Source organism: Hyperolius riggenbachi, chromosome 1 (assembly GCF_040937935.1).
Source record: "Hyperolius riggenbachi isolate aHypRig1 chromosome 1, aHypRig1.pri, whole genome shotgun sequence".
In the NCBI taxonomy this organism is placed as follows: Eukaryota; Metazoa; Chordata; class Amphibia; order Anura; family Hyperoliidae; genus Hyperolius; species Hyperolius riggenbachi.
This window is the reverse complement of record NC_090646.1, coordinates 577,812,376-577,828,228: the sequence shown is the minus strand read 5'-3', so window position 1 is coordinate 577,828,228 and position 15,853 is coordinate 577,812,376. Positions and strand designations below refer to the sequence as shown.

At 43.5% G+C, this 15,853-nt stretch overlaps 1 protein-coding gene across 2 annotated transcripts in view; it reads right to left on the bottom strand.

Moving 5' to 3' along the window:
* The window catches only part of SSBP2 (single stranded DNA binding protein 2), a 247,223-nt gene that overhangs the window by 169,823 nt on the left and 61,547 nt on the right, over positions 1 to 15,853 (bottom strand). For both annotated transcript variants that reach the window (XM_068247960.1, XM_068247964.1), the window contains exon 2: positions 503 to 575. In XM_068247960.1, coding sequence (XP_068104061.1) covers positions 503 to 575 — 73 coding nt within the window. The remainder of the gene's footprint in view (positions 1 to 502; positions 576 to 15,853) is intronic.

Below are 15,853 nucleotides of genomic sequence, written 5' to 3'. Positions count from 1 at the left end.
TTTCACATTAGCTTATCTAGGAGCGCCGACACAAAAACAAGCTCTGCAACTGCACACGGATCCAGGAAAACATTTGTGCTGGAGGGGTGGGCTTTAATATGAAGTTAGGGTTGACAAGCACAACTATTCTTCCGCACCTCGGAACATGCCTATAAATTATACTAATCTCGCCTAGTCTATTTTCACAGCTACACGTATGAAATGGTCCATGGGGTGCTGAGGAACGCCAGGCAGTGTTTATTAATAGACATGCCCACCTCAGAGGCTCATTGTCTGTGTACTGGCCAGGATGAATTGATGCCACAGGGAGTATTCATACAGACGCGCACGCCACCAGTTGCTGCAGGCTGAATAGCAGAGGCCAGGGACTGAGGGATCCTAGCCCGTCTCCTATATTACTGTATAAATACTGAAGAGTCTACAGGAAAACTGAAGCTCACAAAATCAGCCATCTCTGGGATGCCAATCATCCACCACAGATAAACCAAAGAGAATGACTCACCTCTGACAGAAAGGTCTGAGCGGACTTCTGTGCCCCTACGTGTAGCAGGTATTCATATACGTATAGCGCTAATCTGCCAGAGAGAAAACAAAAATATGCGTTACTCAGAGAAGGTGCTGAGGTGCACCATCAAACAAACCACATCATTGCTTTTGTGTAACCCATGCAATAAACCAGAAGAAAACCAGGTTGTTTGAGCAGGGAAATGCATGGAGATTCACTATTATACCTGCACATTATCTTCTCAGTGGAGTACATGAACATTTTATGATTCACACACTAAACCAGCAACATTTCAAAACAGGACACAAGCACTAAACCTTCTGGGCATGGTTGTATGCTGGGCAGTACCAGTGTTGCCTGTGTGCCCATGTGAGAGATTTTGCCACACTCCCTGTCCCTTGGGCCTCTATGAAGCTTTGCGGAAATGATCGTCATGTCTAGGAGAACTTGTGGAGAAGCATGTGATCAGTTTGGTCAGGTGATAGATATGCAAGTCTCTGATTTGCTAGTCATGAGGTAAAGCAGGTTGTGATCATAGCAAATCAGAGCTTTGAAAATCTATCAGCTGATAAAACAAATGACATGCTTCTTCAGGAGTTCTCCTAGACATGACCATCACTACTATGTAGCTTTAATATGAAAACTAGCAGTCCTGAGGGTACACTTGGTGATTCTAAACACACACACACACACACACACACACACACACACACACACACACACACACACACACACACACACACACACACACACACACACACACTTCTGATGTCTATTTCACTCTTGGAAAGCTTTACCCACTTCCTGTATAAAGAGAAAGTGATGCAAATACTCAGACGGAGAGAAGGACAGCAATAAAACCCAAAAGTAGTTGGAACCCCCTTACCACTCTGCCCAAAACTAAAATAAACATATTTATGAACTTCAGTGTTGACATTTTGTATTTATTGTCAATTCTTCAATGTTAAAAAAAAACGCAGCAACATCAAAGGATTTTAAAAAGTGTTTTCTTGCTTTCTTCTGAATTTGTCATGCATGTATTACATAGTGACAATTCATGGAGTCAAACCAGCAAAACAAATAGTTACCACTAGCACAGTGATGACTGATTGTCTATCAAATTTGCCCAGTGTCAACAGATAATAATGGTGACAAATGTGGCAGCTAAAGGAAGTCCAAGCACTCACATAAACTTCAATAACGTGTCACCAATCGTGGCGACAGACCCAGGCCATGAGTGAGCCGTTTCAGGCTACTCGCCCCTTATCAAGCCAAAAACAGGCACTCAGTTTGCACTTGTACTAGTCTTGCTATTAAGAGGTCACAGGCCCAGTGGTTTTTTTTTTTTTTTTTTTTTTTTTTTAAATTAAAGGAGATGAGATGTGAAGTCCATGGATGCTCATTTCCACGGAAACAAAATTTCTGCATTTCCGATCAGAAATTGGATTTCTGCAGAAATACCACATTACCGCAACTCAGTAATTTTAGACCAATCACAGGATTCGGAAGCAGTGGACCAATCAGAGAATGAATGCAGAGTCAACTCGGATGTATTTGGCCAAACAGAGAATGAAAAAAAAAAAAAATCACTGCAGTACACAGCACGAAAGCTGCGGATCAGAGAGTGCAAAAAAAAAAAAAAAAAAAAAAAAAAAAAAACCCTCGGAAATCAGAATCGGAAATCCATCGGCATTGGCATAAAATCGGAATTTCCACGGAATCAGAAATGGACGTTTCAGACCATCCCTGGTGAAGGCCAAGGAAATGAGACTCTGCACATTCAATCGTATAGTGAAATGTAGGGAGATAGAAAAGATAACCTATTTCCGGACACTTACTAAGCGACAGGAGAACATCACTATCCAGCACAATATGCCTGATCTGCGGTGACTATAGAGTAATAAGTAGACAGGAAAGGCCTGGCTGTGGTGTCAGAAGCTGCAGCACGGTGACAGTTCTGTATCAGTGTCCTTCAAACACCTTCCATTCATACATACGACCATCTCTCACAACATGCTTGTTAAACCGCAACTAATGTGAGGACCTGAAACCACCCTACATACAGGAGCATTAAAAATGTATGGGAGAGGACTGCTGATACAGCAGCAATAAGCAGAGCCAGAGGGAACAGGAAATAAAAATACATAAAATATAGCAGCATTAGCAATCCACGTCCCCAGAAGAATGCTTGACTAATCTGTGAAGGATGCCAAAAAACATTTATAACAGCTAGTTCTGCAACATCCCTAGCCTTCACTTTACAGTCCTCTGCTGAAATCACGTTGGGAAGTAGGTCCACGAGTTTGCAAATATTAACTGTACTTACTTGGGATGAAGTGACAGCTTTACAAGCGCCGTTAAGTTTAATGTGACAATGACATCATGTGATGACTTACAACTATGTTTATCTGACTGGGGTACAAGCAAAGAGCAATGGGCTATAAAATTATTGTCAATTAAACTTACTACTCGGTCTCATTTGGCAAGCAGCATATCCGTTATTCTTATTGTGTACCTGAAGTCTGGATTGTTTTTGTATATTATTTTTTTTAAATTAAAGCAAACCTGAGCGAGTTGTAAAACAAGAAAATGTAGATACCCGTCTCAGTAGAGGGAAGCCTATGGATGGTCCAGAGGCTTCTTCAATTCCTTTACGCACCCCACCGTTGCTCTTCTTCGAGGCCACCCTCCATCCTGCACGCAAGCATGACCACACTGTGCACGTAAAGCCAGCACCTGCACAGTAGCACGGAGCCGCTCATGCACGGAGGAAAAAGCCATGTGTGAGTGGCTCAGTGCTACTGTGCAGGTGTTGGCTGTACCTGCACCTATGTAGTGCGCCACTTTCATATACAGACTGGAGTGGGGCCTTGAGAACATATTTAAGAGGGTCCCGGCGCTGGATCTGTGGGTAACAGGAGGATCTAGGAATCCTCTGCAGCCAACAGCCCCCAATTTGTTTTTTTGAAAAGGAAGCCAGCAAATCTGTCTCAATTCAGGTCTTCTTTACATTTGGTATAACCAAGGATTGAACGTAATTCCAATCAGTAGCTGATAACCCCTTTCCCACGAGAAATCTTTATCATTTTTCGAATAGATCATCAGGAGGGGGCTCTATTTGGCTGATATTGTGGTGAAACCCCTCCCACAGTGTGACGTCATGACCAAGGTCCTGACAGTTTCCCTTTTGTGAACCTTGTTGTATTGTGGGAAATAACGGCTTTTTCCAACTGCCGAGCAAGCAATATCTTCCTCTGTGCACAGTACTCTCAGTAACGAACATTCCACACAGATCACCTGCCAGTAGGGAGAGGAAAAATATAACAATGGGCAAACACTGACATAATAATCTATAAATAAATATTGTAAACAATAAGCAATTTTATTCATTATGTCATTTTCACTACATTTCCTCTTCAATAACCGTACACACGCTTGACTGTCTCCCAAAACCGCCAGGATGGATCACTTTGCACAATAAATCTGTGTTAAAGTGGTCTGAAACTCCGACAGAACATTCAATGAATATGTGTTTTCCTACTGTTTATTACTCATACAGTTATCATATTTGCTTTTGTGCATAAGTAATATTGTCTGTTTACAAATTACAAGTTTCCAAAGTGTAGTTTATCGTACCCTGAAAGCTGGCATTGCTTTTATTCAAACTGATTTTTATCATATATCAACATCTTCTAATGAGCTTTCCTGAAGAGAGAGTGTGTGTGTGTGTGTGTGTGTGTGTGTGTGTGTGTGTGTGTGTGTGTGTGTGTGTGTGTGTGTGTGTGTGTGTGTGTGTGTGTGTGTGTGTGTGTGTGTGTGTGTGTGTGTGTGTGTGTGTGTGTGTGTGTGTGTGTGTGTGTGTGTGTGTGTGTGTGAGTGTGTGTGTGTGAGTGTGTGTGTGTGAGAGAGAGAGAGAGAGAGAGAGAGAGAGAGAGAGAGAGAGAGAGAGAGAGAGAGAGAGAGAGAGAGAGAGAGAGAGAGAGAGAGAGAGAGAGAGAGAGAGAGAGAGAGAGAGAGAGAGAGAGAGAGAGAGAGAGAGAGGAGAGAGAGAGAGAGAGAGAGAGAGAAGAGAGAGAGAGAGAGAGAGAGAGGAGAGAGAGAGAGAGAGAGAGAGAGAGAGAGAGAGAGAGAGAGAGAGAGAGAGAGAGAGAGAGAGAGAGAGAGAGAGAGAGAGAGAGAGAGAGAGAGAGAGAGTGTGTGTGAGTGTGTGTGAGAGAGAGCTCCTTTTCACTAGTTAGACTGTGTGTACACACATTGGGTCTGATTCACTAACTTGTGCTAACCTAGTTAGCACGCCTAAAGGCTTTGGGCGTGCTAACTAAGATGCTAAGTAGTTGGCACGCACCAAGTAAAATCAGATCGCATGCAAAACTTCGCGTGCGCAAAGCCCGGTGTGCGCAAAACCACGGCGCACCCGATCCCATTCGGTTTTGAACGCGATACTTTGCGTGCAAGCGCTATTTAGCAAGCACAAACTTTGTTTAGGCGTGATAAGGGGCTTTTCACAGGCGTGCTAACAGTTAGCACCGCTTAGGGAATCAAGCCCATTGTAACAACATTGGAATGTAAACAAGATACTGTTATCTACAGTTTGGATGCGGACTGAAGCTGAATAGCAGGACAAAGTGCTATTGTTTGTTTAAGTATTTCAGTGATGTTCTGCTAGAAAAAAAAAAATTATGTCTGGGATAGTAGCTTCAAGCTGTGAGGAATCTTTTAGAGCAAAGTAGAAGTGCTGGCTTTCAGATTACTTTAATCATTCATACTGAACAATGACAAATGATCTCTCAATTCAAACTATTCACAAGTGCCAAATTTCGCCCTTTTGGGTCCTCAATTTCACACTAACAATCCAAATCGGTCGTCTTACTTCAACCTTGCTCCGATGTCATTCATTCATCGCAAACAGTCGGGGATCACTCGGCTTTTACTACCGATGGTGATCGAGCGTGCGTACAGTGCTCTGTCCGTACTCATCAGAGACCTCTCTAGTAATAATCCAAATCTACGCAAGCAAGCCTGCAGAGCCAGAGATAGAGAGGCTGCATTACCTCTGATTATAAGATTACACTTGATTACAACCTACAGGTGCAAGATATGCTAATACACTTTCATACTTAATTCTCCATGCAAATAAAAACACAGACATGTCAGGCTCCTGGTTAAGCAATTTCAAGGATGAAGTAAATAAAATGAATGCCTGGATCAGTAGCGCTAGCACTGTCAGACCTATTATTTATCTCTATTTGTACACATTTATTTCCCCAGCTGCTCTGATATCACAATATGAAAACAACTGTAACTAGATCTATTTCATTGCAGCGATACAATGTAAACACCGAAAAATAAAACAAAACCTAGAAAAAAAAACCTCGCCGTCTAGCTGGGTTGGAAGCTGTTATGGGGCTCTTATTTTTTTACATATCTTCATATTTAAATATTTAGGTGAACACAAGCTGTTTCCATTTGGAACTGTTGCTTTAAAGTCACCCTATAGTGAGTCACTGTATATTGTATACAGAGCATCCTCATGTCCTAACTACGGTAAGTTCCTCATAAAAAGAAAAAAAAAACACAACTAAGGGCCCGTTTCCACTAGAGCGAATCTGCATGTGTTTCCTGCATACAGATTCGCATAGGCAACACAAGTGGATGGGCCTGTTTCCACTTGTGCAGGATTCTGTGCGGTTTGTCGTGCACGGCAGACCCACCAGAATTCGCACGCCACACACGATTCCTCGGTAATGTAACTAAATAGGAAAACGGCAAGCATTTTGGTCTTGCAGTTTTCCCAGCGTTCCCGTGTGCATTTCCACTTAAAAACACGTCAATGCTTGCCGGCATTGACATGGTTAAAATCGCGTCGTGCAAACCGCGAGCGATTCAGTGTGAAAATCCACATAGGAATGGCAACGAAACCGCATGCGAATTCGTTGCCGCGATTTTCCCGTCGAAATCGTGCCGCACTAGTGGAAACGGGCCCGTACTAATCCCAGAAACGAAGAAGGCAAATTTCAATAACGGGTCAACGAGTGAATATTACCAATGCACAGATGCAAAGCAGACAGAATTATTTTACTATTGATCAAATGTGCTTCTCATTGTAATACAGCAGCTTTCTTCCACTTCCCTCAGCTGTTGTGCTCACTCACCTGTGCCCATATGACAGTGATGGCTAACCTTGGCACTCCAGCTATGGTGGAACTACAAGGCCCATGAGGCATTGCAATACTCTGACACCTCTAAGCATAACTTGGGGAAGCAGAGGTATGATGGGATTTGTAGTTGTGTCACAGCTGGAGTGCCAAGGATAGCCATCACTGCCATATGACAATCAACGAAGGAAGAATGAATACCTGACTGAAAGCCAGGGCTATGGAGTCTGAGTCGAGGAGTCAGAGCAATTTTGGGTACTCCTCATAAACTGAGTATTTTTTGTACCAACCCCACTCGTCTAGAGATATTCCAATAGGTCTGATCAAACTTTTTATCAATAAACTGCCCCAAATTAGTTGAAAGTGATATGCAAAGGCCCTTTTCCACGAGCAGTAGATAAGCAGTGGAAAAAAAAAAACCTGTCAAACAACTGCCAGCTATGGCCTGGTAACTGCTCACTGAGCGCGCAGTTCAGCTGCCTGTGGAAAAGGGGCCTCAGAGCCATAAATGTGCTACAAATTCAATCAAAGTGGTCAAATCCTCTGGGAATCAATCAGAAAAAACACCACATGTATGGCCAGATTCAAGCACATCTCCCTACACAGAACTGCATTGCTTATATGTACCCAATCTCTGGAATGTTACATATTTTTATAGAAAGACCTGCAAACCCCTTACCCTGCATACATGCATTGTAGTTTAGGTTTTCTTTGCTTTGAGATGTTTGTTCAGTTTCAAACGTTTATAAAAAAAAATGCTCTGTCTGCACATGCTGAACATCATTTTAGCTAATATGCAAATAATATAATCCAGTCCCACACCATTCTGACCCCAGGAAAATACAAAGACTATCAGTGATCAGCCCTCGCATAGGATCGTGTGGAACAGGACAGCTCTTTGGTGCTGAAACCAAACTTCACAGAACAATGCTTTGCTTTCCTTTACTATAAAACAGATGAAAACAAGCTTTAAAGGGCTTTCAAAAAAAGGACTAGGTTTAGTAAATCAAGCATACATGCCAAGAGGCTACAAATAGCCACACGGTAGCTAGAGATAACAACCACGCACCTAGGGTGGCCTAATCAAAGCTGTAGAACATATTGTGATGGGCGTGAAAACAGAGCACAGACTCTTCTAAACTAATAAGCAAGTTCTGTACTGACAGAAACACAGGCAATAAATCCATGGTTCATTCACAAAGTAACAGGGCACAAGGGTCCAGCAGCAAGCTGTAGTAAGTCTCAGCAGTGAGGCAAATCACAAGTTCCAGCTAGTCACAACTCCAGGCAGTCAGGCGGCAAAACAGTTCCAAAAATCCAGAGACAAATCACAGCAGTCAATGATGGCAGGGTGAGATCTGGAGGACGTCCTAAAGGTTCTAGTAGCCATCAGATGGCCATCCCACCCTCTCCAATAGTAGCAATAGTTGTTCAGGGACTCCTAAGCAATGGGACAGCACATTTAAGGAGGGAGTTATGTTAGGCACTAAGAGGGAGTACAAATTATATCGCCGCAGGTAAAAAATGGGCACAAAATAGTTAAACATTGGTAAAATTACTGATATTCTACTATGTCCTAACCTAACCCTAGTCCCACACAGAACCCTCCCTCTTGATGCCTAACAGTAACTGATACCCCCAAGTGGTGTCTAACACTAAAATCCCCTGGCGGACGTCTCTAACCCCCCCCCCCCCCCCCCACACACACACACACGGCTAACTGTAGGTGGGCGTGGGATTTGCCAGGGCAACCCATAGTGCAAGAAAGCAGTTTTTAATGGGTGCCTATGGCAACGCCCTAATCGTAACGGCACTTATCGTGCTCAAATTTACGTGACTCCAGGGGGTGTGTTTTAGTGTCAGGCATTGGGAGGGAGGGATTAGTGTTAGGCTTCTTTTCCATGAGCAGTTGAACTGTGTGCTCAGGTAGCAGTGAGCAATTACCAGGCAGTACAAGCAGTTGTGAGAGTTTGCGAGGTATTTCACTGCCTATCAACTGTCCGTGAGAAAGAGGCCTTAGGCATTAGGAGGAAGGGCAAGTAAATAGGAAAAGATTGACAAGATCAATTTCGCTATAACCCGGCACCCAACTCACCAAGCTGCGCTCATTTTTCCCGGATTTTTTGCCTTCTTTATTCTATAAACCATCGGGAAAACAAAAACACAATTGTCCGATGAAGACAACCGACTTATTGTACATAGAAAAATCGCAATAGTGTCATATTGCATTTGAACTTATGATCTTAAGTGTAAAAGAGCCCTTAAACTTCCCCAGCAAGGGGCTCCAATTCTGGCCACACCCACTCTTCATCTAGTATGGCTGAACAATGTTCTTGGATTTGAAATAAAACAAATCAGCTTGTGACAGATAAAATTATCATCTATTAGCCACACAATCTCTAACGCGGGCTGAGATTTCCATGACTTAGCCGGACTACACAGAAACCTTGCATTACACCACATACTCTTAAAAAAAAATTCCTTGGCTTAAAATGAGGTCTCACTATAGTCTCAACTTATGTACAGGTGTCCCCCGGCATTGTTAAACCAGTCATTAGTGATCCATTATGCTGGATCACTAATGACCAAAATCTGTTGTTCTTTGGGGCATCCTCTACTGAAGTTCCTGCAGCAGTGTTCCTCTTGTCCCTCCCTTCTCTCAAGAACACAAAACGAGCAGTGCAGATACACAACTATCATCATGGAAGCAAAACCAGACAAAAACTTTAGGCCAAAGTGATAAACTGTGCCGCCAAAAACCACCCATCAATGATCACACATACATAGACTGATATCCTATGAAAAACAAAAAAAGTCCAGTGTGCCAACGCATGCGCAAGCGCATACACTAGAGGCAGCCTTGTTACCTTTTCTTTTCCTGAGAAGTAGAATGTTCTATTAAAAGCAGCAGGGACAGCCATACCATCCCAGGAAAGAAAAACACACATATGTAGATAACTACTTTATATAGTAGATAAAGAGAAAACTGTTATAGGCATTTTCCATCTTTACAGACTCTGACTGAAGCCAATACTGATGTCGTTTCCTCCCTTCCTTTTTTTTCTCCTGCCCAAAATGGGCTCTGGATCTAGAAAGTCTGTATCTAGAAAGTGCTCTGTCATATCTAGCTTGCTTTGTAAACACGTGTAAGCACATCATAACTCGTAATTCAGCAGCCTCTGTAGATTGGGTTAGCTGGATTTCCATTCTCAGGCTCCTGTTACACTGAACTGCCCTCAGCCAATCAGTGAGGAACAGGAATGTGGGAGGGCAGATGACAAGCTTCACTTTCCCCGGTAATGTACCAATTAAGGCCAGGCTGACAGGAATAAGCTTCATTACAGCAGTAACATTTATTATTATATTGGAATGCTTGCAATGCAGGGTCAGGTTGTAGACTGCATAATAAACACAGACGTGGGTAAATGGAATTTGATTTTATGGCCGACCATGCCGCTTTAACTGAACCCTACAAATGCAGCTAATAGAGAACCTCTGGACCGATACCAACTTCCATGGTTTATAAGAGCTATGTAAAATACTATACAAGCACACACAATGGCATAGGACATAGTCTGCCCTCATATTAAATAGCAATGAGTAAATTACAAACACAAACACGTAAACACACACACACACACTATAAAAAGCACATTCATTAATACACCCTATTAAAAAGTTAATTGTGCTCAGCAATAGAGCATTTATGGTTTATTATTAATTAGCAGGCTGGTGTTTCAGGAATAAAGGCAAAGGCTTGGCACGGCGCTTCCTCTGTACAATAATCAATGTTATCAGTTATGGTCCCAATGCAACACTTCTATGGCATTAAGAGCACACACACTGCTCACAATTACTTCTACTGATGGTAATTAATTATACAAAGTACCGCTTTAAATAGAGATTTCAAGTAAGCAATTAAGAAATCGTAAATAAAAACAAGATGTCTGATTAGTTGTGAAGAGAAAAAGAAAAAAGAAATTAAATTAAATAAATGAATATCACAGTGATTAAAGTAATACTCTTCTAGTGAATACATTCACTTAAGTGTACCTGTCACCAACCTTATTAAATAAAGGCTAAAAACAATGTTAATTTTTGCCAGCAGACTAGGGAACCGATAACACAGAGCTGTGGAGTCGGAGTTGAAGCAATTTTCGGGCACGTGGAGTCGGATGTTTCATAAACTGAACAGTCGGAGTAGGATGATTTTTGTACCGACTCCACAGCCCTGATACCGCATATGTCCTACTGTTAAGGTCATAGGTTTGAGGGCAAGTTCACACTAAGGGCGTTTTTGCCCTTTTTTCAAGCGCAGGCAATTTCCAAAATCGCTCTAAAAACACTTGTGCAATGATTCCCTATGAGAGAGTTCACATCTGAGTGGTTAGTTTCCGATCCGCTCAGCAAAGCGGTGCCTTTACCATTTTTGAGGCAATTTTGCCTTAATGGAAGGTATAGGAAAAACACAAATGCTCACATGTGCAGCGATTGCGTGAGCGTTTTTAAGAATAAATACATTGTATTTATTATTTTCTGGGTCAAAGAGTTCACTTCCTTACTTAATTCAGAGCGTGGAAAAGTGCTTTTAAACAAAAACATACCGCCACCCCAAGCGCAGAAAATCGCAAAAAAAAAAAAAAATGGTGTCAAAAAAACGCCCAACGCGAATGCTAACGCGATTGGAACGCAATGTGAACAAGTCCCAAGTGTGCCTCTGGTGTATCTAAAATGACAAAAAGGTACACTGAACATTGCTAAGTTATAACTACCTGGCATGCTGCCTGTGTAATAACCTTAACCAGAGTCCAGAAAGGCATTAGGCCCCTTAGATGGCGATCTGCGGAGACATCAGACGTGCATACAGACTGCACTGTCTGATGTCATTATTTGCACATTGCAATTTACCACCCACTGTAGTGAATGGAATCACAATCGCATTGCCAAAAATCGCATTGGAACGGAAATGCCGTATGTTGCGCAGGCACTTCTATTATGCAATGCGTTCAGCTGGGGAAAGGACCTAAGCCTTTCTATATAGCACAGAGAACAGCCGCTGCCATTTCTGTACTTATGGCCAGGACCCAGCAAACTGGGGGCTCTGGCGAAGACTATAAAGCTACATACACACGGGGCACAACTGTCCCGTTGCCAACAGAGACCAGGGAGCGATAGTTCCCTGGCGGCGACAGCTATCCACATGTCTCGGCAGAAAGGCAGTGACGCGGCGGAAGCTGTCGGTGAAGGGAGCATCCCCCGGCCAGATGCTCCATTCACTTGCGTTTGTCTCCTGTCGCTAGTTCGCAAACACACGCAGTACGCGTGACGGACTAGCGACAGTTGCGGAGACAGAAGGTGCCGGCGATTTAACTTTTCAATCGCACGGCAACTTCACTATCCGGCGACAGTTCGTGGCGCGCGTGTCATACACACGGGACACCTGACGCTCAGACATGCGCGTACCACGTGTTTGTGGCATCAGTTGTGCCCCGTGTGTATGAGCCTTAACACAGACAGCGTGCCAGGAAGTTCTAACTTATCAGCATTTGTGCACCTCTTATTTTAGTTACACCAGAGGCAGTACCAGCATGTTAAACCACCTCCATTTATCAAGCTTTTTATTTGGGGTTTTTTTAATGCCATTATTTAACACAAACGATTTGGGGATTTTTTTTTCTATTTTGTTTTTTCTCTGTAGCTTGTAGAGAAATAAAACATTTTATTTTATTATAGCCAACAAATTTGGCGTTTCATTTTTTTTTTTTCTTTTTTTAATAGGTTTTAACCCAAGGAAAAAAAATATATGGATCTGGAGATCACAAGAGATATTTTAAAGAGATTAATATTTTAATCGCTATTTTTTTTATTAGGAGGCAGAAAACACTTTATACTTTACTTCTTTTCCCTCCAACACCCAGATTCAAAAGATAAGAAAGATACACGTTTTCATGAAAGTGATTGGGTGTGAAATATCCCCCTGTACATTGGGCTCCATCTCTGCGAGACACAGGAATAAATGCACATTTTCGTTCCACTGGGAATGTTTAAAACAATTGTCATGCTTTTCCTGCCCCTCCCCCATGAGAGATTGCGTCACTTATTATGGGGTCTCTAGGGACAGGAAATGAAAGAAATCTTTTCAGCAAGAGGTAAGACAACAATGAGCATCTGATATTCTAAACTTACATAAAAAAACAAGCTTCTGGCCGTTGTCCCATTTTAAAACCCCAAAACAGGGCCATTGTCCAATTCCTCGAAATACCAGGAGACAGAATTTCTGTTATTGATACTTTATTTTTCCAGTCTTCTCCATGCTATATGGAGTAAAAACTATCAAGACCTCGATAGCTTGCAGAGGGCTAAGGATACGTTCACAGTGGCCTTTGCGTTGAGTTTTTCATAAAAGCAGGAACGCAATGATATGAGAATGTATCAGCCAATGAAAAGTATGCTTCATTGTTATTGGTTACCTGTATATATTGTGATAAAGCATGTAGTGCGTTACAATACCACATGCTGGTAACGTGGCATAGGTAGTGCATTGCAGTGCGGTGAGCTGCATTACAAAGTGGCCATTATTCCACACTGCTATGAACGTTAGAAGCCTAGGGAATGGCTATCATGCTAGATCACCATAAATGGACATGAAATAAACATGAGCAATGACAAAAAAATAAATAAATACAAAAATACAAAAAAAAACAAAAAACACACAAAGGGAAAAAGCACTCCTCTAACAAAATTGCCTTTTAGCAGCCTAGCGAGTAGAATCGCTTGGTCCGCCTTGTGTAGCTTTGTACACATGAGGAGGAAAATTCGTTCAGGATTAACGACTCATCGATCAGTTGTTATTTCAAAATGTAAAGCTCAAACTGCTTAAAGGGAAGGTTCAGGGACTATGAAAAAAAAAAAAAAATCCTTATCCACTTACCTGGGGCTTCCTCCAGCCCGTGGCAGGCAGGAGGTGCCCTCGGCACCGCTCCGCGGGCTCCCGGTGGCCGACCCGACCGGGCCAGGCCGGCGGCCAGGTCGGGCCTCTTCTGCGCTCCATTGTGTGTTCCACGCCGGCGCGCTGACGTCATCGGACGTCCTCCGGGCTGTACTGCGCAGGCTCAGAACTACTGAGCCTGCACAGTACAGCCCGCAGGACGTCCGATGACGTCAGCGCGCCGGCGTGGAACGCACAATGGAGCGCAGAAGATGCCCGACCTGGCCGCCGGCCTGGCCAGGTCGGGTCGGCCACCGGAAACCACCGGCAGCCTGCGGAGCGGCGCCGAGGGCACCTCCTGCCTGCCACGGGCTGGAGGAAGCCCCAGGTAAGTGGATGAGGATTTTTTTTTCATAGTCCCTGAACCTTCCCTTTAAAGAAACCATTAACCAACAATCCACGATGGTGCCCGGACATTATGAACAGCCGACGTCACGGATGGCAGATCATCGTTCATAGTCTGCAGCATAGAGAAAGCTATAAACAATTTTTAAACAATGTGTTGGCGAAGTCTACAGCACTCTCCACTACATCCTGCATCGTTTAAAGGTCCTATTGGTTAATGATCCTTTGGCATTTTGTTTGTTCTGCAGTCACCACATCACATCGCTTAAAAGGGAACTGAGCACCTCTGGTGATAAAATATTAAACTCAAACCTCCCCGCAAGGGAGGGTCGTAAATTATGTGAAGAGCGGCCAGGAGATGGAAACACATTAATGTCTACATCTCCCAGCATGCACTAGTGGCCAGAGACGCTACATCTCCCGACATGCACTAGCGCCCAGGGACGCTATATCTCCTGACATGCACTAGCAGCCAGGGTCACTACATCTCCCGACATGCACTAGCAGCCAGAGACGCTACATCTCCCAACATGCACTAGCGGCCATGGTCGCTACATCTCCCGGCATGCACTAGCAGCCAGGGACGCTATATCTCCCGGCATGCACTCGCGGCCAGGGACACTACATCTCCCGACGCTACATCTCCTGGTATGCACTAGCGGCCGGGTATGCTACATATCCCAGCATGCACTAATGGCTGGGGATGCAACATCTCCCAGCATACACTAGTGGCCGGGGACGCTACATCTCCCAGCATGCACTAGCGGCCAGGGAGGCTACATCTCCCAGCATGCACTGGCGGCCGGGGACACTACATCTCCCAGCATGCACTAGCGGCCAGGGAGGCTACATCTCCCAGCATGCACTAGCGGCCGGGGATGCTATATCTCCTGGCATGCAGTAGTGGGCAGGGACACACTAGACATCTCAGGCGCTTCAAACCTGCAATTCTGTGGCATGCCAGTAGCAAGATGGATGCCACTGTATAGACGGGGGGGGGGGGGGACCCTACGGTTCAGCTATGGTGCACAGATAATTTACGAACCTCCCTTAGAGGTGGTCAGTTCCTTTTAATATCTTCTGTAATTGATCGTGGAATGGTCGTTCATTGATCGTTTCACATGATTTTGTCTGGTTTTAGGGAGGCAGGTGCACTTTAATACAGCCTAAATGACAGATGTAAGCACCTGGTAAGAGCAGAATATAATGGATTTCCATAAATTGTGGATTCCAGTGTGTTTGGAGTGAGGAGATAAATGACAATGAATAGGAGCGGGGGAAGCAGTCTCTCGGAAAGGCGCACCCTCACTTAGATTGGTTAGACAGATTACAGAGAGCCATTACAAAATGCCACTGCAAAGCGCAAGCTCCCATCAGGTGCATGATTTATATCTATACCTTGAAAAATTGGCAGAGTTTGTTTTTATTTTCCCAGCACGGCTTACTGAGTAGAAGTCAGGACAATGATTCAATTACTGGATAAATGATACACTGCTTCAGATGTGAGCTCACCAGATCTCGCTGACATTATTTACACAGCATCGCCAGTATAATTAACTGCCTAGACATCTAATGCAGACTATACGGGGTCAAGTCTTTAGTGGATAACGATAAAGGACCAGAACGCAGTTCAACTAGTATCAGCCACAGGTTCTCTTTAGGCAGGGTGGTTACCACATTTTTAAAAGGGAACCTGAACAAAGTAAAATCAATTAAAATAAACATGATGCACCTGCAAATAATTTTACATACTTACCTCACCATCAGTTCCGATCAGAAGTTTATCCCTTCCAGTTCTGACAAGATTTTGTTCAGAACTTAAATATATCAGTTGCTGTCAGTTATAAAACTTAAAAAGGA